Source organism: Acanthaster planci, linkage group LG01 (assembly GCF_054643075.1).
Source record: "Acanthaster planci isolate LZ-2023a linkage group LG01, COTS_SCS, whole genome shotgun sequence".
Classification (NCBI taxonomy): Eukaryota; Metazoa; Echinodermata; class Asteroidea; order Valvatida; family Acanthasteridae; genus Acanthaster; species Acanthaster planci.
Window position 1 is genome coordinate 34,112,329 of NC_141777.1, and position 26,857 is coordinate 34,139,185.

Here is a 26,857-nt window from a genome sequence, read left to right on the forward strand (position 1 = left end):
AAAAGAATGACGGGTAACTTTCCCTGTCTTCATCACAAGGACTTTCAAATAAAAACGCGAACCATCTTTCACAGTTTGACTTGTCTTTATTTTATGAAAGGTACACGTTATATTCTGCTTCATTTCTCTTACGTTGAAAAGGGATCCGAATCTGAGTGGTTGCCATCAGAAGTACAGATATAAACTGAATATATACACACTTGAATTCAGAGTGGGAGACTTCCAAATCAACACCATCAGAACATGAAAATTTAGATGCACTGGTCGAGACATTTTCACTTTGATTTCACACCGAATAGCTTTAGTAAAATTATCCTTGGCCGAAGCCTACGGGAAATCCTACCGCAGAACAGAAGAGCTCTGGAATGGAGCAAACCCAGTGCACTGCGTTTTCAGAAGGCTTAAAACAATGGCCGCGGATAAAATCAGTGAGTTTTTTTAAATAATGCTAACAACGTGATTATGATGCGATAATACAAGCAAGAGAAATTAAAAATATGTGAATAAATACAAAATCAAAGAACATGCCCACTTTAATTTAAAAAATCTCACTGCATATCATATGCAATGGCCATTCTTGCTTTCACACCGTGAAGGAGCTGTTTCAAAAATGGCCGCGGCATCACGTCAGAGTGCAGTACACCGACGTTTATCTACAAGATGCAAGGCTGTAGATTATCCACGTATCAGTAAAGTTCCCTACTGGATTTTAGGAAACACCACGAAGGTATGGCAACTTCAGATAGTTTCATTCGTCCACAGTGCCTTTTCTCTTGCAGACTCATGGGTATTGTAAACAAAAGCACGGAGCACAGAGGAACTCAAAATGTCTGAAGAGAAGAGAGCGAACTCGCGATATAAATCAAGCTTGCAATTCAGGTTAAACAAATCGTGGACCTGTATGTATCAACTTTCATGACTTATTGCCTTGCGAAAACCGCCATGAGAACAGAAGACACAAGGATAGACAGGACAGCCGACACCTGAGTTGAGCCACCTGGAATCGAAAAAAAAAAATCAATTTGTCAAGTTTAATCTAGATATCTCAACTTAATTAAGTACACTATCTCTTTGGAAAGTCATTGACTCAGGTAAAATAGAGGAGGGGGAGAGTAAACCATTGGCTGCACTCACTTGTCGGGGTTGGAGGCTTGGCTGTGGTACTAGCGTCTGGCGGATTCGGTGTGGTCTGATCTCCTCCTGCTGACGACGGTGCCGCTGAGGACATGGCATCAGTACTCGGAGCAGGGGTACTTGACTGACTTGCTACCAGCTGCAGTAGTGTCAAGCAGACCAGGAGGACGACAAGTACCTACATGCCATAATGCAAACAACGAGAAAGAAACCAATCAACAGGCATGTAGGAATACGTCGAAAGTGTTTCACTCAAAGACATTGAAACGTAAGCAATTGACGGAAGGGGGGGTGCTAGCTGTACGTTGACGAAGTGAAATGGAACGCCGGTGGTAAAGATACAGAACGGGGCACGCACGAGAGAGTAGAGAACAGGGAATTTACGATGATAAAGGCGCAAGAAAAACGGAGGGTGTGTTGATGCGAAATTTGTGACCGTCGCCAATTCATAACACTTTAACACATTTCGAGATTGACACAATGTGGCGCAATGTCCTCGACACGTAATTGGCATTCTTAACGGTCGGTGTTCGGGCATTCAAAATTAAATTTATGGCCACCATGAACTGGAAAAGAATTGTCTTTCCTTCGTACACCCACCCGTACATATGTATACTAGTGGGGTATTTCCTTTGTTCTCGTGTACAAAACTCCCGCACAACACGGAAAAAATTTCAAATCACTGCCATTTCGACCAAATTCAGTTTCCTGGGTTGAAATTTCGACCGTATGTCCCTCATATGAAACACTTCAATTTGAAACACTTCAATTTCCTTTTTGAGTAAATTTGAAATATCTATTTCGTGAAATTCTTGTGGGGTACCACTTTAGTACCCCACAAGGATCAAAACTGGCCTAGTGGCGGTACCTTCCATTGTTCCGGTACCCCACAAGGCATCATATACAAGCGCATACAAAACAACACGCACACACAGTGCTTTGGCAGCAGATTTGGAAAAACAGTACTAAGTTCATTAACTTTACATAAAAGCTCATTCTGATATTACACTACGTAAGAACTTCTTTAATATAGAAAGCAGGGAAAGACTGTGCCACCACCATGATGTTAATTCTATAACTCTCGTCATCTTGCGCTAGCATCTTGTCGGCACAGAACAGAATTACATTAGGTGAACATGAATGTAGTCAACATTAGAAAAAAGTGAAATGCTAACATAGAGGCACAGGCAATAGATGAACATATTCTCAACTGAAGCAAGAAAGAAAACAGATCATTTAAAATGCAAATGCCAAAATGACGGCTAAAAGTCATGTGCTTCTTTCACGATCGTACGTGAATATCGGTAGGGTCTACGTAACAACTCGTGGCTCACCGAGTGACAATGCCAAATGAACCTGACTCTTAATTGGCACTTGCTTCGTGCATGTGGCAATGGGTTTACCGCACTCATACATTTAGAACATTCACTAAACTCTCCCCTTTCACCTTACCTGCGGATACTTTTCAAACCAAAAACTACTTACGACAAAAATTCTGGTAAAACGTAAAAACAGTCTGCCACCAAGAAAGATATTATTAGGACCCGACGAAACGGCATGCGTGAACAGGAGAGGGTGTGACTTGCTCAAGCGTACGGAACAATGTCACTTCCAATACCTATACAAGACAGGGAAGTGTTTGTACATCAAAAATATCTGGCCAAATATCGATACGCTGTCCTCCGTCTCAGCTCCCAAACCAACAAGCTTGCTTTTCGGGCTTGTTGATAGCCGCGTCGATGTAACCCAAAGACTCGATGATGAACATAACGTGAAAGCACAAATCACACGTAGGATTATAACTGATCAGAGATTAATCCTAAAAAAAGGTGTGGCAAACATCTCCCGTCGATGATGCTCTTTCATTGTAAAATTAGGCCCTTCTTAGTGCTTAGCGAGTGTCATGCCATGTTTGAAAATGAACGCCAATCCAATGACGTCAGAAAAAAAATACTAACTTTCTTCATGTTGATTTACTGCTGGATTCGGTATCTTCGGCAGATTCCAGAGAAAATTAGGTCCTTCAGCGAGCCAAACGCAACGTCGGCACTGCGATGCGAGTCCGTTAAAAGCTGATCAACCTTATGTTGGTTGGCGCGGTAACGTCGGACTTTAACGGCCTACCCTTGGAGCCCTTACATCTGCAGGCTGTTCTCCCTCTGTAACAACAGGAAATACAATGTAGCTCCAATCAACACTTGGGTCAACTTACAATGATGAAGTTTTCGTTGCCCATTGGGCATGATCATTTTTCAAATCTTTTTTTTAACTTCCCCGAATTCCCAATTTAAGAACTTTCCCAGCGATTTTTTGCGTCCACCCCTTGATGCATACCGAAAGTCTATACGCATCTATTCATGACTTTTTTTATTAGCATTGGAACGACCGCTGCTTGGAAAAAAGGTTCAGAGGTCGAAATCATCTATTCGTTTCGACAACGAGAATTTTTAAGGGAAATCCCTTGTATGAATGACATACACGAAGCTTTTCACGTGAATACCTCTTCAGATCTAGAATTGATCTCAAGTATGCAAATTACTAGCCGGTTTTGTCTGCCGGGAACCGTGCCAGAGGCGATGTGGACAAAATCACGGTACATGTATTTTGTATCTACCCAGGCGAACACGCTAAACATGTACATGTATATACGCGCACTTGTAGGTGCATCTTCAGGCAACACAACATAACATTCATAGATCCGCCTGCACTCCGATCATGCCGATGCACACATAGGTTTTCCCATCATTTTCCCAGAACAATACTTTAATTTTGTCCTCGAACACCTCCAAGTTCGATCCGAATTTCGATTTCAAATAAAGCAACCAACGGATTCCATTTACACTGCAGAACGTGCAGTTCAAATTTACCGCAATTCCAGTAAATTTGTCTCGTGTGGCGATCGGCGTTATATTGAAAAATCGAATTCGTTTCGTCCTTCATTTCCTTTTGCTTATATCATTACATTTCGTATTAAACGTGAACGTGTCAAGTCTTTTGGACTTATTTCCGTGAGTTGTTGACATGGCATTTCTTTCCGCAATATGCAAAAAGTAAAGAATCTTCTTTGATGTGTTGAAAAACCCCTGGAATATCGGGTTATATGTTGCCCGTTTTCTTTGTGCGAATTAAGAGCAGTAACGAAAATTTCCATCATTTGTAGTCGATTCTTTGCCAGTAAACGTAAAGGATATAAGAAAAATACGCAATAAAAATAATATCTGTGACCACAGGGCAGGAATTATAATATGACCCTCATTCGCCATTCTACGCATTGAATAATGTAAATGTAAATATAAACGAACAAGGAATTTGGGAATGAACATCAAACTACTTCTTTTTGTTGTTCTTTCAGCCTTTACTGCCTTCTTTGTTGATAAGAAAATGTAGAAATGTCCAGGAATTATACTTCTTCGTCGGCTAGGAAATGGAAAGAAATGTACTTCCCGAAATTAAAACAATCAAAGCGCTAGAATGAATGACACAATCGAAACAACGCTGATCGCTGATCAACTATAATAAAAATGATTCTGCTGCTCGTCACCTGTTGAGTGGTTTGGGGATTTGTTCTTTTCGCTGACAATTTAATTATGGCCGTTGGTTCTCGTGACAGTTATGATGTCAGGAACGTGTTAATGTCAGTAATGTCAGTATTTTTTATTTTTGTGCACTTTTTTATGCCATTCTTTTATGTCTAGCCTAACAGTCCTTGCTTTTGGATGGATTTTCTTAATTTGTTTGATAAATTTCAAGCATCTTAAGCAGCTTATTTTAGTGGTCGGGGCCTTCAAAATTAGCGTGAGTGCTCGTTTCTCCAATATTATCCACAACTTTGATGTTGAAGCCAAGAACAGTTTGATTTTAAAGGGTATGGGGGCTTTCTCTTCGCATCTAAGGGTAGTAATGTTGTGCCTTGATGCTGAGCCTAATTGGCCTTAAGGCTGCCTTAAGGCTCGAGTTGAGGGAAAAAGACTAAGCCTTCACCTTGAGGGATTACTGCCTTGTAATTTCAGAGCCTTGATACTTAAGGCCCCTTTTTTGGGCGTTCTTAAAAAACATTTTCCAGATAAATTTGTTTGTGATTTTGCAGTTCTGCAAACAGACGACATGGGGTCAGCGGGGAGCTGTCTGCAAAGTCTGTAGTGTCTTATTTAATCTATTTTTTGCTATGGAGAAGGGAACAGCCCCACATTTGTACTCACAAGCACAGCATCACATTTTGTTGCCATGAAAGGCTCAGGACAAAGTGCCCCCCCTCAAAAACAAAGCTAGGTTTCTGTGCATCATGAACCTTTGGCCACATGGCCTGGGAGATAGAATGATACGAGAATGATCGAATGATAAACACGTAGAACATCTATGCTTAGGCTGCTGGTCATGCTCTGAGTAATCTGCTCTCGGGAACTGGGGGTATGCTCATTACACTTAGAGGTCAAATTATGGGCCACTCTCCATATTGAGCAACTGTCACATAGCATTCATTTCGCTTGTCATTTATCACTGGATTTTAGATCACTGTAATATAGCGTGCCCCCTTCAAAAATGCACTCCAATAACGTAATACTCATCATATTTTCTACCCTTATATTAAAACTTTCCTTTGAAACTCGTGCTGCGACGCAGAGATATATCAATTTAGTAACATAACTCTGTCCAGTAAAACAGAATCAACTTGCCAGTGTATGCAATCACTGAATTCAAAATCTATCACACACCGGTTTATAGGTTTTTACTTCCTTGGAACTTTCTTTCTAGTTCTATACTTGAGGAAACTGGTCACAGAATGTGTAATTCCGTAGTTTAGAGGGTATGATTCTGGTTGTTATTGTGCAATGAGTTTGTTCTGGAGAAAATAACTTCAGTTGGACTTGTGTTTTTGCAGTCAATTTGTAACAGGAGTTTATCTTTCTTGGCCTCAGCCTTGAGAGATTAACATTAACAAGGGATAAGCGTCGGCCTTGAGGGATAAGCATTGGCCTCAGCCTTGAGGGACAAGCACTGGCCTCGAGGGATAAGCATTGGCCTCAGCCTTGAGGGACAAACACTGGCCTCGAGGGATACGCATTGGCCTCAGCCTTGAGGGACAAGCACTGGCCTCGAGGGATAAGCATTGGCCTCAGCCTTGAGGGACAAGCACTGGCCTCGAGGGATACGCATTGGCCTCAGCCTTGAGGGACAAGCACTGGCCTCGAGGGATACGCATTGGCCTCAGCCTTGAGGGACAAGCACTGGCCTCGAGGGATACGCAGTGGCCTCAGCTTTCAGAGATAAGCTTGGCCTTGAAGGACAAGCATTGGCCTTGGCCTCGAGGGATAAGCATCGGCCTTAATATTTGCCTTAATGGTTCGAGGGTCAAAGCCTGGGCCTTGAGGACTGAAGCCTTAGCTCCAACACCGTATGAGGAAGGATTTATTATAGACGTGACGGTTTTTATATTTTGTAGTCTCTGAGTGCTGACGAAGTCCTATTCCAGTTCAAGATTTTTTTAATAAAAAAACATGAAGTCGCTTCTCTGAAATGGGGCGTGGACAAACACATAATTTTTAGATAGTTTTTGTTAGACGTGTGTGCCGATACAACAGTGCTTAAAGAATCCGCACCCACTTGTGAAAAATTGAGTCAGGCAATGTACTTTACAGAGAAACGACCTAATTTACATCAAGGGGGAGAACTAACTTACTTTTTGTAAAACCAACGATGGACACTGTCACATAAACTTGCACAATTTTTTTTTGATTGAATGTACGGATGGGAGGGGGGTTGTATGATTTTCAAGGGCTACCTCACGCAAGGGAACGCTGAAGTAAATTGGGTTTTAACTGGACGTATATGTTGAATCCGCAGCTAGAGCAACGCTGAATACAGGCCATTCACAATAGTGCGCCTCCACGCGTTGACCAATCACAGTGCGCGAAATCTCTCGACCCGCTGTGCGTTTGGAAAGGGTCGAGAGATTTCGCGCACTGTGATTGGTCAACGCGTTGCAAACTCTTGGAGGCACACTTTTGCGAATCGCCAGTATTGCCATTCACAAAGTACAACTTTTCGTATACGAAGACATTTCTGGAAATGCACTTGTATGAAGTTAGAAAGCGGTCGTTTTACTTCTGAATATCCTCTATCATGAGTATTGTTGTTCCCGGAATCGCTAAAAACGATTCTTCAATGGAATCTGGACCACAAGTTGAGCCTGGATTGAGTTTGCCTTTCAGCGAAATGGGAAAAAAACATGTATATACACGAACCGCTTGACACGCTTTGACTTGACGTGCTAGGGGAATACTTTCACAGAACTGTATGTGTCGTGACCTTTACAACTGTTTCCAAATTCCGGGTAAATGCAAATTAAGCTATGCTCTTTTACCAAGAAAACAGGTAAACACGTAACACGTAATGTGCACATCAACCGGAAAGATGCAAAAGCCACGCGCATCTGTTTGAGCGAAATCGCAGCTTTCGGTAACACTGGTTATGGATTTCAAGCAGGTGGTGCTTTTTCTCCATTTATCCTCCGACTCTCAAAGGAGACTGACTTCCAACCCGTGCTTTAACAGTAACAATTATTGGGGTTGTCGATTTCAAGCGCCTTTCTATATGAATGGGTTTTGCATGCGTTGCGTATACGATGCGTTCATGCGTTTCACTTTCAAGGACACAAAAATTGACTCCATAAACATCACGCAGGCGGCCGTCAAAATCGCCCCCGAAGCCATTTTGAAGGACACGCAATACTTGGTGGAAAGGCGACTTTACACTACATTTATATGTAGCCAAGTCGAACACTCCATTTCCTATTGCAAGCGATGTAATCTCTCTCTTATACAATATCATGCTCATTTCCCAACAATCCCTCAAGTCTACCTATGGTAGAGATACAATAAATCTGGACTTAAAACTTTCAACTTTCCGGACTTGTCAAAATCCATCCTAATGGAAACCATGACCAGGTTACTCAAGACTCGCCATTATGTTCAGCTTTAATTATCTACCATAACGTAATTTCCAAGCAAAATTCTCGGCCCTTTTTTTGAAGGAGGAAAATAGCATCATTTTCTGGGTTACATGATGAGACAGGTATCTTAAGGGTTGGTGTACATGTATGTAGATTACCAAAGGAGAGATCATTTAAAACATATTGCAATGGCATCCGTCATTTGCTCATGCAACAAACATCCTGACAAATCCCACCCACAAATTCTAAATACATCCTTGGGCCATTACAACTTCATTATTCTAATGTCCTAAAACAGGAGGGGAAATGTACCAATCAACCATGTACAGTATATGCACTTCCGCCTTACATGTATATACAAACATGCCTGAAATTTCATGGTGTGTACAAACTCCCGAATGAAATTTGTTATTCCACATGTACACGAAAACGCTCACGTACAAATATCCCTACTTAGTAACAGTATTTTTCTGCCTTTGTAATGCCAACAGGTGTATACAGATAGCAAACACCCACACTCTATTGTACTGGATTCCCGGTCAACACTAATAGATGTTTTCATTCAAAAAATGTGACAGCGGCACGCAAGGGAGCGTTTTGAAAAGATTTGGAATGCTGAAAGGATTGGCAATTGTGCACTGCCTACTGACATTCCGCTTGACTGGTTTGTGAAAGTCTTTGAGCTGTTTATGTCTGAAAATGCTCATTTTTCTTCCCTAAATACATCATAAAATACCATCCACCTTTAATATTTAACTTTCAACTGCACTGGATTTGAATCTGCCACTTAATAATATGCAGCACATCAATCGCATAAAGGTCACTTCCATCAATAAAATGGCATCAGCGTGAGCTGCGGAGGACACAGCAGAATATACTAGATTAAATACAAATATTGCATACAACATGTGCTTGGGCTCATACCATCAAGACGCGGGAGCCCGCGTCCCTGTATGCTTAAGTTGCCGAGTACTTACACCTAGATTTGTTAAAACATAAATAAATGTACATGTATTTCATTTAAATTAAATCAACCATATTCTTTAACAATGCATCGAATGTGTTCCAGTCTTCCACACAAAGACTCAGGGAATGTAGCTAATCTCCAAAAAGGACTGTTTTGTCACAGTCTCTCACCCACATCCAAACCTCTGGTGAGGATCTCATTATGAACAAATTACAATCACTTGCTAGTACTGCAGACAGACTAAAAGAGAGGAAAGATACATTACAGCCCCATCAAGACCTAGGCATGTTATTTTATATGGAAAAACATGATAGGATGATGCCCATTAGAGAATGTTTTTGTGCCACGCAGAAATGGTCACAGGATGTTCCGGGTATTAGGAATGTGGCGCATTTCAAACATGCATTGTGGAGACATTTCTTGAAAGACATGCTCCACTCAGCGGGCCTACCTTCCAACAGGAAGATTCCCCTTTTGGCAGCTTCTCACCAGACAGATCTGTTTTGGTATTGGTTCCCAAACAGCTGATGGTTGTTCTCTTTCCTCCTAAATGTAGCTGGGTTCGTGAAACAATCATGACCCTCTTTCTTGTGGTCAAGACTACAGACTACAGGCCTGGAGAGCTTGGGAATGCATCAAACAGGCCTTTTGGGAGTAAATCTTGTTCATTTTTTCTTTGAGGTTTTGGTTTTAAAACAGACACAGTGTAAACATGTATTATGTAATTTGTATTTATTATGTAACTTCAGTGTTTTGGGGGGAGGTTATTCAATCGCACTCCTTGGCAATTAATTGTTCAAAATTTTCTTAAAGTACAACTCATCTCCACCAGGATGTCTCAAAGAACTGTTCCTACAACTTTCATGGTACTTGGTCAAATAATACACTAATGGTCACTGCTGTTGTTGCTATTGTTGCCATTAGAGACGAGTAAAGGGATCAATGCTCCTGGGGTGGAATTATGTTTCGGACATTTTGAGAGCCTTTCAGGATCTGAGGAATAACCATTTCTTGGAGGTCAAGGCTAGTTCCATGATGCACCACTCAATTTTGGGTTTGCCATTGGACACTGCGAGGGCCACCACCTCTTCTGCACCTCTCAGGAGACTGCCGACGGCTGGTGAGAAGGCCCAGTGATTCCCAGCAGCACCACAAGAGCTCAGGTGATGAATCGGACGTTGGAGGAACTAGAGTTGCACCTCCTGTTCTTCTAGGCTACCTGGCACTGGGGGGATTGCTCCTGTCCCTCTTGGCGGCTTTCTTCACCTCTTCCTTCCACTCTGGCATCTCCTTTTCCACCATGTCCCAGTACCTTTCCTGTTTTTTTTGGGGGGGGGAAGAAGAAAGAACAGGACATCTTCAATGGTTGCTGAGCATAAACATCTTCGGTCCTAATCTTGATACAATGGTTATTTTCACATCTGTGCATTAAGCCATCAATCTCCTGAAGCAAATAAGCACTACTTTGATCAAGCAATGCTACATGTATCTCAATGGACCAGGATAGCTGTGAACTTGGGAGTCCTGCAATGATGCAATCCCGCTCAACTGGAACCCAGACAGGGTAGGCCACACTGATAATCTGTCACAGTGGTTTGATCAATTCCAGGACATCTTTATCTTCAAGGCATGGCAAGGCCCATATCTTGGCACTGGCACAGGCATGACTACCCCACAGATGACTGCAAATAATGTATGTACTGACAAGCAGTGTTGTAGAACTTCTACTTATAGAACTCCAACAAGTGTAGTTTGTATTCGTTCTCTCAAGAAAAAATTTCCCCCGGTTACTTGTACTTTGGTAGGAGTGATGCCTTCAATGAAAACATGTTAAGCATCCACCCATTTAACTCCATACATGTACACGTCGTTAACATAAAAAAAGCCACAGCAGTGTATTTCATTGTATAAAGCAATGAGGCCATCAAAACCTGATAGCCCTATACACATGAAGAAAAACTAATTTTCCCAACACCCATGTGTTCTACCTGCTGACGCATACACTTTCTGAATCAACAATATGGCCATTAACCCTAAGTGTACACATTGTTCATTCTACTCATTGCCTGTGTGGTACAATCAGTCACTCTCTTATTTTCTACTTATTATGATAATGTTGTAATACTTGTACTCAAGTACTTTTTTCTCTACCCGTACTCATGAAAATGTACTCGTACTCTCTCAAGAAAAAAAATTCCATGTACTCGTACTCTTAAAGTACTTGTATGGAAAAATACCCGTACCCTAATTATGGAAAGGTACTCAAATACTACACTGAATTTCCTTAATTTCCGTATTCATTGCGTGTATTCAATGCATCAAGGTAACAGCTGGTTTCTGCATACAAATTGGTGCATAAATGCATTTTGGAGCTTTCGAGTGGAACTGCTGCAGATAACTTTGGACTCATTAAATGACTGAAGAGTTCGGAATAGATAAACAAACCCTTAATTAAATCAACCTATACACCACAACCCCTTGGACCCTTTTTTGACTTGGATACAAGCAAGATTCTCCATTATTTCTTGCATGTTTTCATGCTTTTCCAACATCACTCACAAAACAGTAAGGAAAATTCGGGGCTGGACTTGGCTTCAGCCTTTAGATATCTAAATGACAAGATGCACATAGTACAGGATGGGACCCCTGTATCAAACCAAACTGAAACACTTCTCTAAGACCATTTCTTCCTCCATGCTAGGACAATGATTGTTAGCTGACAATCCATTGTTCCTGTTTCGATAGGGAGGACTATTCCAAATAAAATATTTTTGTCGGTCTATTTGACATCTGGTTTGTAAGAATGACAAAAAAAGTTAAAATACATCAGTATTGCCATCTTTACTAGTTAGAAACGAGGCAAAAAAATAAACTAGAAATTTTAAAAGGGGAATCAAAACAAAGTAAAACATCCTGTGTACAGAGACGTTGTGACCCTACTTCCTAAGATTTTGTGCTACTGGTGGTGCCTGAATAAAACACGCCAAACATCAACCAATACCAGGGACATGCTTTTATATAATGTCCAAATCACACACCTCCGAGTATATGGGCAAGTCCACGGAATCATCAACCTTTGGGTCAACATTTCAAAATGGTCCAAATGTGACAAATTCTATATGAGTGTACTTTCTTCAAATATATTTCATTTCTGACAACGTTCAAGAATTTGGCTTTTATTTGTCACTGAAAATTAGTTTTAAATACCAAGAAATTGGGTTAAAGTTTCCCCACTGAAAGTCTTTTCTGTTTTTTAGCCTGTTAAGAAATTTTTGGTCCAATTTTGTAACAGATTGAAGAATGACCCAGTAAGTTAAACACGACAGAAATCAATGTCCATTTCCTTTTCTGAATTTCTATGTAATGCATTATTTCAGAAAACTTATCTTTCTTATGTACTGTGCGTCCGACACTAAATTTACATAGGTTTTATCTCCACAATACACCCTTTGGGAGAGTGCCAAAATTACAATACAAAGCACAATAAGTAACCCTCTTCCTGAACATTAGCATGACTCCCTAAATTATTTTGTCAAACTCTTAAAACTATGGTGTCCAATGTGCTTGTCTGACACCCTGTACATCCAACACCGTCAAAACCATGCACTGCTGGCGGTAATGCACTGTGCATTGCCAGTACAATGAAGGAAGCCCAACCCTTCAGTAGCAGTTATGTACAATGTATCAGTAGGCTTCTCTGAAAGTCTCAATCAGATAAAAACATGTCTTATCCTGAAGTTTATCAACAATGGTCGGCTGTCAACACAGGAAGAAGATTACATAAGGCCCAAGCACGTCACAGAGTTTGTGATACAAAAATGGAAACTCCAAAAATTAAGTTTCTCTGAGTATGGCCGACACCAGGGTAGTCTGATTCTACAAAGGTCATAATGCTGAGGGGTAATTTAATTTTTACTAAATCAGTAACGTACCAGCTAGCTAATGCCTTTTATCAAAATGAAAACCTGACTGAAGATTATACATGTAAGTCTAATTCACACTGTTGAAGCATCCAAAATGTGCGTTCGACACCATAGAATTGCCCATGGATATACATGTATGCTTACACTGTAATTTGCATATTAGACAAGTTAGCAGATGCTGTATCCAGCACACCACTACATGTATATGTACCTGCGTGCCTTATGTTAATGGAAGCTACATGTAGCAACAAGGGGTTAAAAGCACATTGGTACATCAAAGATCAAAGGGGTTGGGTGAGTGATTAATCCAAAGCACCCTCTGGAATCGATACAAGTGGAAACAGCTTCTGGTTTGGACAGCACATCCAGAGCAAAAGTCTCTTTTATCCCTATTTTTGATGTGTTGTGTTTGAAGGAATCTTTTTTTTTTGCGGAGGTGGTGAAAGACTATTAAACATGTACATGTAATTGTTGCCCATAAATTTTTTTTCTGGCTGGTCATACTGCTGTATAAATGAATACATTAAAATGAATTATAAATGTGTAATATGCAGTGGGTAGGCCTACATGTACAGTACATGTACCTTTGGCAAAAGCTCAGAACAGAAAAAAGTTAACCTTTTGCTTCGGGTAAATCATATTTTGATCGTTTTTTTTTCCCAAGAACAGAGTGACACTTTGATCATGAGCAGCAGCGGTGGGGCCAGGGGCACAAGACCGTCTATGAACTGTCTTCAATTAGGCAATGATCTACATGTTTCTTGCACAGTTTTCATACGGGCATATTAGTGCATGAATGTACATACCGGTAGAAATAGCTGTGGCTTACTGGTTGAGTCCAAATTACTCAACTTGAGGTAATGGTACGGGAAAAATTATGTGTCCATGTGAAAAGCTTAAAGCCACTGCCCAGCCTTTCTCATACAGCCACTTTATCTTTCCAAAAAGATTAACGTTAAATACACGTTGTACTTGTACATGCTTATGCACTGTACATAATGACATGTACATAGTGGTCTGTATTTGGTATGTAAAAAAAAATACAGTATGTTGAAAAAACACGTAAAAAGCAAGGAAATCAGCTGGTACACGTCCATGTGCACTGAGAATGTTTACTCCTTTTCAGAAAATGAAGGCTGTAAGCATGGCGCACAGAAAAATGAGTAAATCCAGGATTCCGTGATGACCAATGCCTTTCTGAGCCTGAACAGTCCTGTCAGCTCCCCAAAACATTTTCTGTCATTTTTTCCGATTGCTCAACAAGCCTAATACCCACAGAAGCTTAAAAAAAAATTCTCATTAAAAATTTCATGAGAATTGACTCTCTGTATTGAACCAGTCGAATGCTGTAAAAAAAAGATTTGAAATCGTCTGAGTGAATCATTTATTCATGTAATAATACGAAGTGCTTAATATAAATTATTCACATCCAATGCGTACATGTATTTCATGTACTCCCTATAGGGTATATTTAAAGCATACTGAAATTGGTGGATTTAGCTATGTGAGGATGCATTGCAGTTTGTTCCGTCTAAAATGAGCAAATTCACTCTGCTGACAATAATTATTACATACACGTTTTCACTGTCATGTGTACACATATGATATGAATATTCAGATATCTCAAATAATAACAACCCATGTAACCAACATGCATTGATTAAGTTCATGTAATTATTGGACGATTTATAATTTGTAACCTGTGTGATTTAGTTTCTAAAAGATTACAGTAACGGCTGGTTATTATTATGTCCGGTTTGCCCAGGGTGGTTTGCAGGCTCTCTGAGGCTAAGGCTTTCCATTACTATTTATGTACATGTACGTTGACAACTCGTTGGAAGGGGCATCACAACAGGTACATTTACATGTATGTTGGGTCAATGCTCTGTGAGATATCACACTAACTGTCCATTCCAAAATGTGCAAAACTACACTTGTCATCTCTGTAGCCCTTGTACATACAAGTTCATGTACATGTACCTGTGTGTCCCATTTAACCTTATATTTGAATGCCATTTTTTGCATAATTGAAAGGGCATTTTGCACAAATATGCACAAACTTGCATATTCATGAGCAAAGCATGATGCCAGTTCAGGAAGAGCTTCGATGTTACAGCTCCCAGTTCCAGCACTATCATTTTTTTATATTGTGCACTTTAATCTTTCTTTTCTTTGATTTACTGTTCTTTCATATACTAAGTACGTGTGACATAACTGAAGGCCAGTGACCAAAGTGTTCACATTAAAAGTTTTAACAGCAAAATTAAGGGACACATTTTAAACAGATAATCTCCTATAATGAGCAGTGTCTTCCTGAAGTGATGTCACAGATACAGAGCCCAAATTTGACAGGTGAGCAAAGCATGGAAACTGGACAATGAATGCAAAGTGCACTGCAATTGGATTGGTTTCATTGGAGAAACTAAGGCAGTTGCTAAAGAGGAATTCTCCATGTCATGGACACTGATCGAGATCTGTCAAATCCGTGGCATAGGAACATGTGCTGGTACTCGTACACATGTACATGTATGTGCCCCTCTAGCACACAGACACACGGCTGTGCAAACTGAGTATTTGCAATGCACAAAAGCACACACTCCAGCATACCAATCAGCTCTGGGTCTTTTGTAGACTCGGAGCCATCCACATTTTTAATGTAGGCAGACAGACTATGAACCCTTCGCAAGCATTTCGCATGTACAATTCTGGGAACGTTGCTAAAGGTAGCCTCAGCCTAATCCGGATTTTCCACAAAAACAATAGATAAAATGTTTGTAGTTTATGACATACACATGTACGCATGAGCATGAACGCAAGTACATGTACTTTGGATGTTATTAAGCAAACAAACCAGTGTAGCACAAGTTTCTTTACTATTCCACTTCGTGATTATGATGAGGATAAAATTTCAACAAACAACCTTATCAGTACTGAAGTAGGGTGCAGTACAGAAGTATACATTGAACCTGAAATCACTTCCTCCACCATGCATCTGGTTAGGAGGACTTGGATGACTGTACATGCCTGCAAGTTTGTGGCGCTTCAGTTTTTTTTCTACCAGGCCTCCCCCCCCCCGATTGTTCTGAAAGAGGTTTTTAAAACATGATTGCCCTCCAAATTTCCAAACTGAACAGTGAAGCTGTTTTTTTGGATATTTTGCAGTGAAGTTCATAATAAGTCCAGTCACAGGTAGAGTCACAAGTTCTTTTTGCCAAACCTGTCAACGGTGACAGGGTGAACATCAAGGGAATGTCTTTTGTCACACTTGATTTGAATGACTTGAGACTTTACTGACAGGATGGCTTGTGCTGGATCCCAGGGATGCGTAGTGGGCCCAAGTACATAATGTAGCTGATGAACATGTGTTGGGAGGCAATCATCAGAAATGTGCCAGCTTCAATTGGAAGCTGCTAGACTACTGAACAATGACCCTGCCCCACCATCAACAGCAAATTTCAACACAGGATATTCAGGCTATTTCACAGTAACGCACACTGTGTGGATTATCTATTCCATGCTTCTCAGCCTTCTTGAGGCACAAGTGAAGCCAGCAGCATTGTACATCTACACCTACACACACCTACTCCCCGATGAGAGGATCCAGTGACTCATGGACAATACACTGTTGCCATGGTGCTGATGTGATGAATTCCCCGAGTATTTCCACCACCCAGTGCTCATTCTGGATACAAAAGCCCCAACTCAGACTAAGTGTCATTAAGCAGCCCACTACATTTATAGATTGGCTTTTATGTTGAATGATACATGTACCTACAACTGCCCAACAATATCAATTTCATAAATCTGTCCACATGATAACTTCGCACAGTTTTCCAAATAACATCCACATTGGAAAGACTAATACATGAAGAGACAGAAATAGTTTATTTGCAGCTTCAGTGATTGGGCAATATGGTTACCTGTTGCAGCTCTATGTGAGCGAAACCGAAAGATCTTGTACATGTATACAGTTGAAAGGAAATTAGCCATCCGTGTATTAACAAATAGGTGTGCACTTACACATGTATGAGGGAGTAATATTCACTCACGGAACAGCCTGCTTAGCTTATTACAGAAGCTCATTGTTAATGGTGTGTTTTTTGTTCTTTCTGTACGCACGCATGCCCAGCATGCAGCGCAGATGATGTCATTCAAAACTTAGAAATAGAGTCATTTGTCTGCTTACTATCACAAAAAAAAAAATCCCCAGAGGGATGGTGCAACTAGACTCAGTTGTCTCTGATGCGTATCCTCCAATTTCTTTTTTCCGCCCTCTCATGTATCCACTCTTTGGCAAAACAATGGCGGGGAGCTCAAATTAAAGCTTCCAATCTCCCTGCAAAAGGGGCTGATCCCAGAGAGGGGATGGGCTTGGGAAAAAGCCAAGCATGCGTCCTGATCACTTGTATGATCACAACCTAGTGCAGCTGACGCACACAGCTAATAAACATGAATCACAGATTACAAACAAAAGAATAATCACACATGTACACGCATCCTTTGTTTCCTGTTCCCAACAAGGAACACTACATAGCAAAGCATACAGATGGGAACTACATGTACATGTAAGCTTAGAAAAAAATTTCCTAAATCCATGAAGCTTTCGGGATGCTTCTGATATAAATACAGGTCATAAATGGTCGTGGAATTGTTTCAGGTAAATGCAAGGGCAGTGAGGCTCCCAATCAAGCGCCGCTAGACCACTGACCATGCATACGGTACTTTGGAGACTGCCAACATACACCTGCATACATGCAGCTCACTTGGAAGAGTGCCAGTTTCATTAGGACACAGACTGCAGGTTCAACTCTTGTTTTAGTCAACTTCATTTATCGACAGTGAACTTACATGTACATGTGGTTGAGTTTCCTGGTTGGGGTTTCACATTAACCTATTGGTACGGCAGACTCAATAGGAAGGCAGTAGTGGGTTAGCTTCAAATCACTGTGTTTACTCCAACTTTCCTCACTTCAAATAGTGTGTTACTGTGTAAGCCATGCTTCAAAAAGACTAAACTGCAGGAATTTAGTGCAGTTGAAATACTGCCTGCATTACGCACATGAACCGCTGCTGATCTGGCCAACAAAAATTGGGACTTGAGAAAAATGGGGATCTTTTTCAAACTATTTCTCAACCAAATTTCACAGTTCTGCATGTACACGTTTTAATTTGAAGACAATGACTGAGATAGTCCTGCATACACGTAGTCTTCATTAAAACCACCAGTCAATGTTTTCTGCTAAGTAGCATGGGAAAAAAGGCTTCAGTTTTCACTGCCAAAATCAAAATTAAGCCACCTAGACATTTAAAATTGCTGGTTAAAAAAATATACTGGTGCAGGTGTGTACATGATACAAGGTTTGCGTTTGATGATGGGAGACATCCTCTATTGTTTGACATTGACAATGTCTCTCCAGGGGGTTGTGATAAGAGATTCCAATTTCCAAAGTGTTGGGAGGCAAATAAATTACCCGGAGAGCAAGCCGTTCCTTCCCTAAAGAAATCAAAACAGCACGAGCTTTGAAGGTAAAAAGATTATTAGTCAGTTGTGTTTGAAAAAAAGAAATCTGGACGTGTTTTAAGGTTTTTGTAATGAACAAGTTCCCTGGGTTGTGCAACAAACTTCCAGTTTTTGTTTGCTTGGTGTTAGCATCCACCACAAAAGCGGAGTGTGAAATTACAGTCTCATGTCTGCCATTTCCGACCCAGTTTGGTATTTGTCCAAGCAGAAGTGGTTGGACAAATATTTGAAGGAAATGTAAAGACAGAAGGCCCACAGGCAAAATCTTCATGTTCTTGATCTAGTTATTAGCTTTTAAACTACAAGTATGAATGTGTCTTCTCATCTGACCTTGTCTTATCTAAAGCTGGAAATGGCAGAGTGACACTGATCCTGCTAGATCATTTTGTCTCATCACTTTTTGGCTTCAATTGTAGGCTCTGATAAGTGATGTGCACATGAATAGCCTACGTACATTGGTGCTTTCACAAATCAGCTGGATTTAAGATTCCTGAGAATAATCATAAAATGGTGACAGCAGTGTCATGAAAACACCAATACACCATAAAAAAATACACCATAACCACGTGACACCCACATGAACTTGCACACAATCTGACACAAATCCCTACTCAATACACCTTTGTTGGGTACGCTGGAAACCAGATTGAATGACTTTTCCTTTCAAATTAGATTTCTGGCCAGTCTTGTACCATGAAAATGAGAAACAAATCTACTCCATATGAAAAAAATGCACAATTCTTCACTATGCATATTCGATTTCAAGCTTCCAGTTTGGTGTTCATTTACATCGCACATTTGGCATTGATTCTAAACCCTGATTGAAACTACTCTTTAATTCTCTGTGCAATGCAAGTTGTGATTTATGCAGCTTGTCCACTAAAAGTGGTGGAGTTTGCAGAACTAATGACAAGCGCCCTCATGTGGTCACACTGGCACAATTAATGTAAATATTTAGGCCGTGTTTAAATATTACACTAAGCTACACCTGGAAAGAAACAAGGTAGGCATCACAGGTCTGGGCTTTTTAAATTTTCAACCATAACGACGTACAATTCAATTACCAGTTCAGACACATCTTTGTCCTACGGGCTGATGTTGTGGGTTAAAAAGCTAACCCACAAAAATATTTACTTCCAACACTGTGGTGGCAGAAATTTCTAGGGCTTCAAATTTGAATTTGTAAGGAAATGCTGGTCGACGAAAAAAACAAAAACACACAACCCCCTCCCCAACAACACGAATGTAGTCGCAGACAACAGGGGCATGTTCAGTCGTGTAACTAGCATATAACTTGTATGCCTTTATGATGTCAGCGTACATGTATTGTGCTACCAATATTGAATGCTGCCTAGAATCATACAGCAGTCCAAATAAATGTACATGCATGGTAGACAGGCATTGGCTGCTGTTACAACTTGAACCACAAACTGTACTTTCAAAACTACCATTGTCATAAATTTCATGCATGTAGCCTCGGCAAGCATTTACCAGGATGGCAACGTACCTGTACAGAAACGTACATGTACCTAAAGGTACGACATCTTGATGTTCCCACTGGGCAAAATTTGTTTCAAACTTTGCCTGATCCATTTGCTACAGAGCACCAAAGTGAATCATGACATCAGAGAATAAGGCGTTAGCACAAGATCCAACATGTGAACCAACACATCGCACACCTGTACTCCATTTGTTTGCACTACACTTTGTGATTCAAATGGCGTCACGCCTCGGTACGCTATAACATAATTTTTTATTAATGCAAAATGAACACACTGTACCAAAAATTTTTTTCCAACCAGACCACCTGAAAAGCCAAAGAGCAAAGTCAAAGAGACCATTGTTATTCTCTCTCTTTCCAAGATTTGGGTTGAATGGAAAATTTCGATTCCAAACATCCAAACACACAAGCAGTTCAAAGAACGGACCATGAGCCCAAAATCTACAAAATGATGTGATCTTCTTCTTATGGCATTGATTTCTCTTGGGTAAAAGCAGATCAATATTTCTGTTCACAGGAAGTATTAACACAAGCAATCCTATCAAATGATGTTATAATGTTTGAGTGGTGTATGATGGTTACATTAGGATACAGGTAGATGAAGTGACCACAATATCAGGCCCGCTGTTCTGGCAGGGCAGTATGTGTGTACAAACCATCAGGCAAAAGGTTACCAGTCGCATGGTCTATGTACCCGATGCGAATATATAAGGTGACCAAACTTCTATTACATGTATTTCATCAGCTGCTCAGCCTGCCAGTACATACATGCACATGTATTACAATTATGAGGTCCATACATGTACCTTGAGGGTTGTCAGGGCCACAGACAAAGGTTTGGCTGCCTGTATCTTAGCATCAGTCTGGCACTGGGCAATCTCCTATAATGATAAAAAAACCCACAGTAATTACAGCACACTACTGGTACATGTACATACATGTGGGCCATTGTAAATACACAGACAGGTCGGTCTTCCTTTTTTTTTTGCCATTTGAAAAATGTGGTCCAATTTGATACTGGGTAGGCGTGGACGGTACTGCATTATTTATACCACGATGTCTTTGACAAGATTACCGTGATAATCACTAATACTGTGTTATTCTTCAAAAAGCAGCCGACACTGACTAGGAATGCCAACAAAGGTTTGAAGGTTTGTTTGTAAACACAGAGAAATCCCCTAAAATTAAGAAGTACATATGTGTATCATTTATCAGTTCTTACATGTATATTATCACAAAAATATTATTTATGAGATAATAATACAATGAAAAGAGTAAATTTGCTAATTTCTGTCCCAAGGACGATGCACTAATCCAACACAGGAAGCTATAAAATGGAAATGACAGAACAAGTTATTGAGACTACGACAATACACATCCCTATAAAACACTGCTTGGGACTTCCAGTCAGACTCTAAAATCTACACCAAGCCCACTGCACAAATACAATGCTAGTAAAACTTGAACGGCTTTTGGCAGGTGGACTGGCAGCTGCTTAAGTTTCATGTTAAAAAGTCGAGCTGGACAATTATGTCTTATTTCTCCACTGACAGTGGCAATGCAGACATGGCACTGGATGACTCATACCACAAAGAATGGAATGAAATATGGGGTTTTCCTTGTTTTAAAGGGCTTCTACAAACACATTAGCATGAATACTGTACATGTAAGTGCAGTCTTGAAATTTCATGCGGAGTTTGCCAATATTGACAAATCCGACGACCAAAATTAGAAGCCATTACTACGGGGCCATCCTGTTCGCATGCAGGCGGCGGGCACGTGTGAAACTCCTCCTTGACCAATAGGCAGTAGTCAATTGCCAACGTGCATGCACGCTCTCAGGTTGAGACAGCTGCGTGAGTGTAAATGGCCCCTTGGAATGGCATCTTGTCAGCTTTGTCTATCAGTCAGTATTATTCAGTATGGAAAAAAAGCCACTATTTTGTAATATTGCAAAAATACCATCCAAGCCTAATAATGGGTGAATGGATGGCAAGACTGTGTCACTGTACCAATTTTCAACAACTTTTGGACCAACACTAAAAGTAGTTTAAAATATTTCACATTAAATGAATTTGGGGGCAGGGGGCGGGGGGGAGGGAGGAGCTACAAGTTGAGCCTTCTCACGTACTTCTAACAATTCCTGGTTCCTTTGTTTAGCCTGGCCCCAGTGATGTGCAACTGATGCACTTAGATCTTGGCTGTCACCCAGACGAATCTCGGCCTGTCTCAAAAGCGCCTCACGTCTTGCTAATCTACCAAGAAATTGATAGGAAATTTAAACAACTTCACTTCTTTCTAGCACTAATGGAATGAAGTTTTTTTAAGGACATACATGAGAGTGGCATGATAATGAAGTCTTTTTCTGTTTTCATGGCACTCTGCTAAAACTGAATGTTTTCATGGGGGTGCCAATCTGACCCTTAAGCTACGCTGGGTCAATTTCCACCAAAAACAGATGCAATTTTGTCCTTTCGTGTTTTAAATCAAATCTGAAGTTAAATTGCAGGGTAAAGGGAAAAAAGTCCAAAAATAGCACTACATGTACATGTGGGTCCAATGTCCACCTTCTAAATACAACCTCACGAAGACAATTTAGACAATGTACATCGTAAGCATAGTATCAGATGAAGATTGTTGGAATGAAATATTGAAGTCCCTTAAAACACTCACTGCATATGTTCAGTTGCCGTGTTGGCAAAAAAGCACAAGCATATTGGCACCATTTCAGGGTCCAACATCTACATCCAATTAATGATTTACATGAATTATTAACCTGCTACAGTTGGGGATACTGTTGGGCACGGTGGTCAATTAAGCACAACTGCGCAATTGACACTGCAATAATCCTGTATGAAATCTTTACTTCCTTTGCTGAACATGATTTTCCATAACCATGAATCCAAAGAAAAATCTGCTAGGTGAAATTAAATTGCCTGATTATGAGACTATCCTGTGCAGCAGTATCTTTGGGAAAAAAATGGTGTCTGCATGCTGTGCTGTAAAGCTGTGAAGGGAAGGGATATTCCTGCAAGTTCATCCACACACTTGGAAATGTTCCAATTATACATTTTTTTTAAGTAAAGGCAGACTCAGAATCAGAAACTGTTTAGTGTTACACGGGGTTGCACAATAAAAACAAGATTCCATCTCTGTCCCCCGGCTTCCCCCATCTTAGAAGATGGTGGAGCCGACATACGGAGGTTGACAATCAACCCAGAAACTGGCATGCGCTGCGTGGTGTATGTACGAGGTTCACAGTGTGATTAAATCTGTAGAAAATGACTTTTATTTAAAAAAAAATCACACAGTCACACAATTTCTAAAGAGATAGGAATCAGTTTGGACAAACATTTACAGGGAAAATTTGATTGTGAAAGTGGACTTTTTGAGTGCACTAAATGTACTGGTACCCTGATCACCACTGATCTGACTAAGATGCGTTCAAAAACCTGTAGCTTTACGTACTGCTGTAAAGTTGTTGCTGTAAGTGTAAAGTAGACTTGTCTGAGTAACGACGATTCTACAAACAGCCTCTTTTAACATTCGGTTGGGCATATATGCTACAATCAACCATGTCCAAACGTTAAAATACATGTAGGCGATTCGTAGGGCATGGTGTACATGTATGTCTGGTCTAGTCCGAGTAACTTGGACTCGACAAATTGCTTTTTTAGCATTTGAACATGGTTGGATGATACATGTAGTAGAGTCCAAGTATCCTTCACCAAAGCTTTTCCTTCCGACTTCACTAAAAATAGCGCATACAATGTCGTACCCCAAATCAAAATCCTTAGAATTCATTTTCAAATGGTCTTTAAACTGTCTAATGAGCCCACCTTAGGATGATAGCAAGGTTTACTCATATGGGAAAAAAAGAGAAATTTCCTGTTTAAATCAGAAACACTCTTGTCGGCCAAGCTCAAAGACGTCACCTTCTTCATGTGGCAATTCAAACTGTATGCTGATATTTGGAAATCAACATCATCCACGCAAGTGAGCAGTGCATTGAACAATGCATCAGCTGAGCTAGTGGACTATTCACAATAAGCATGCTGTGTCTCAACCCACATGCCGTCTGTTTCCTGAGCAGTGCACTGAACAATATAGATGTACGTGTATAATGTACATATGGAATAATGTATATACATGTAGATGTCAAGCAACCTTGTAGCAATCCATTGACACAGGAATTGAGAGACGGGTGCATGGCAGCCAAATGCAAGACTGGGAGGGAGACACTTGAATGCGAGTCTAATTAAAAAGAAATAAGGTCAGGGTTGATTGTTCCTATTACATAAGCTGCTACAGACTCTTAATGAAGGAAGTCGGGGGCTGTAATCGAAAGCAACATAACTGTTCATTACGCACACGTACGCTGCGCCTGTTTTTGTCACATGACATACATACGGCCACAGAGAATGCAGCTGCGTGCAGATTATTGAAGGATGAAAGGTGAGGATGGTAGAAAAAAACTCATTTTTTGCCAATAATATAGTTAAATGCTGCAAAATACAATCGAGCCCAGTAGTTCCACATACGAACTGTGGGTTAGCTTTTATTAGGCATACAGGGTCTTTAGGGGAAGATTTTCTTCAGAAAGCACAAACAGAGGTTTTCTCTTGTACGATTGCCTGACTGATGGACCCAGTAAGGCCTGCGGAGAAGTGTCTTAACCACTTACTGCCGGGGACTAAGGGATCGGAGATGTATGGTTTATATGGGTGGCCGGGGTCTCCGAACTCGGACAAAGGAAACAGGGCCCTGTAACAAAAGACCGTACTCCGAACAAAAGACCAGGCTGCTGGGCATTACCGGCATTTTTCACTCTCAAAAGTGGTGATAATCCAGCCTTGTTTTGAAACCCTATACCAAGGTTTGGGGCATTGAGAGCAAGCGGATTACCACCGGGGACAAAAGCGCTCCACCACCGCAGCGTTGAGCCACACAGCACCGCTGCACGCTAATCTGGCCCCTATTGAAAAGAGGTCAGCAGTGCACTGAGCCAGGTTCGTGAACAAAAGACAGTTATCTAACACCGCACAATCTGGGCTCTTTTTAAAAGGCTGGCTGAAATACTCGGGCGTCAATGAAGGTCACCTATCAACTTAGAGTAGTGCCTAAAGACTACTTCGTGTGGCTATAAACGACCGTTAAATGAAATGATGAATTTTGAATGAAGGATTTTGAAAACGGAAAAAATGATAGTCATGCCGGCCCAGCATCATCAACACGAAGTGGTTAATGTTCAGGAAGTATGACGACCCTTAGCCCAGGTGGACTCCCTGACCCTACTACATTACAGAGGGAGTCCAGGATATAAAAGGTCAAAAATGGGGAGAACAATTTCATAACTAAAATTTGCAACCATTCTACCTTTTCCAAGGAGCCAATTTCACGTCTGTAACTCCTATGCATCCTTATCTCCACTTTGGTGGGTTAAGAAATTCGACACATCACCACCAAAGACAAAAAAACGGGAAAATAATGTCAGAAGTAACGTTAATTCTTGCCAGTGTTGTGGACTTTTTTCAGCCATTCTCCAATGCAGTTCATACAGTGTGCGCGTGCAACTATTCGGCGTACGAGAATTCCGAGTTGTGTACATGCACATAAAGCAAGGTGGTTCTCAGCCCCGGGTATCATTGATTTCCATGCGGAGCACATGTACACGCAACATTGGGCCCGTGGCGAGGCTGTGGTGTGCATTAGTGACGGTTGGCCTTGTTACAGGGGACCTGTATGCAAGCTGAGCCTACTGCGGGGAAGCTAAAATTTGGGTTGCTAGTGAGCGTGACAGTGCTGTCACACCGTCAACACTTTCTGTTGAGGCCGCGCATGGATGCGGACAAGCAGCGATCTTTGTCCAATCTTTGTTGCTTGTTGTTCCTGCCATTTGGGCATAAATAATGGGGAGCCCTGTGATTGGTCAGTGTGACCCCAAGTGCACCCCAGTCAACTGCCATTTCAACCAGCGTGGATAGGTATTACACATGTACGGAAAGTGGCTGCAGCGAATTTCTATGTCTTGTGTATCGATCGCAGCCGTAGTCAACCATTTGGTCTCGGTACTTTGCAAGTACACATGTGAACCGCATGACTCTTGGCCGCTCATCAGGAAATACTAGGCCTATGTGTATTTGCACATTTTTTTTGGAAAATGGCATGTTTGGGCCCGTTTTTTCTTGGTACAAAAAAGTACAAAGAATACTGTAAAGTATGTCTACATAACTAGAATAGTATGCCTGTTCGTGCTGTGTTAAACGTCATGTAGAGCCTATGGCGAAAAAGGTTCAATTGCTATGGGGTTCGTGGGAGCGGAGTGGACGTCCGTCCCCACAGTTCTGGGGCCCAGTGTGACTGTGGGACGTGTGGCCGTGGGAGTAAATACCGCACAGGTCCGACTGTATCATGTCAACTCACATTTCTTCGTGCTTTTCATTCAATTCCAGCTCCTTCTGCAGCCATCGATCTGCCATGTCAACTGGGTTTAGGTCTCGGATAACAGCAAATCTTTAACACTTTTATAATAAGTTGTAGTTTTGTACCTATTTTGTTATCACTTTTTTATATGTAGCTCCATGGTAGGCCTAACCAGTAAACATTTTGACTAGACTGGCTCCATCCACATGCGTAAATTAAAGGGAGTAAAAATAGACGTCTGGGCACCATCCCAACATTTCTCCCACTGCCCTGTTGAGGGCGGCCGATATGGGTGAACAAAAAATAAGCCACCTTTCGAAGTCCGAGTATCTAGGTCAGAGACGGGCCAAAACTTTGGAGGAGTTTGGGCCCGTTTCTAAGGTTCTGGCACTGTCGATTTCAAATCGACAATTTATCCCCCAGTCCAGAAATATACATC

At 41.0% G+C, this 26,857-nt stretch overlaps 1 protein-coding gene across 4 annotated transcripts; it reads right to left on the bottom strand.

Moving 5' to 3' along the window:
• Positions 1-66: 66 nt before the first annotated feature.
• Positions 67-26,618, bottom strand: LOC110979646 (centrosomal protein 15-like). Of its 4 annotated transcripts, XM_022235648.2 has the most exons (7): positions 26,419-26,618; positions 22,127-22,250; positions 20,802-20,876; positions 3,635-10,367; positions 3,093-3,293; positions 1,135-1,312; positions 67-997 (listed from the first exon to the last, which is right to left on the bottom strand). In XM_022235648.2, the coding sequence occupies exons 1-4, from the start codon at positions 26,472-26,474 to the stop codon at positions 10,266-10,268; spliced, it is 357 nt and encodes a 118-aa protein (XP_022091340.1). In that variant the 5' UTR covers positions 26,475-26,618; the 3' UTR covers positions 67-997; positions 1,135-1,312; positions 3,093-3,293; positions 3,635-10,265. The 4 variants fall into 4 exon arrangements, 1 of the variants encoding a protein (XP_022091340.1); XR_015425495.1 differs by lacking the exons at positions 20,802-20,876; positions 22,127-22,250; positions 26,419-26,618 and adding an exon at positions 16,894-16,908; XR_015425500.1 differs by lacking the exons at positions 20,802-20,876; positions 22,127-22,250; positions 26,419-26,618 and adding an exon at positions 16,894-16,908 and having other exon boundaries at positions 3,613-10,367.
• Positions 26,619-26,857: the final 239 nt, after the last annotated feature.

Bases quoted from the DNA above. Each gene is read 5' to 3' on its own strand.
- LOC110979646 (XM_022235648.2), bottom strand. From the start codon at position 26,474: ATGGCAGATCGATGGCTGCAGAAGGAGCTGGAATTGAATGAAAAGCAC. The intron at 22,251-26,418 runs GTGAGTTGACAT...ATTTCTTGGTAG, and splicing joins AATGAAAAGCACGAAGAAAT to ATTAGCAAGACGTGAGGCGC. The intron at 20,877-22,126 runs GTACGTGAGAAG...TTATCATTATAG, and splicing joins GGAACCAGGAATTGTTAGAA to GAGATTGCCCAGTGCCAGAC.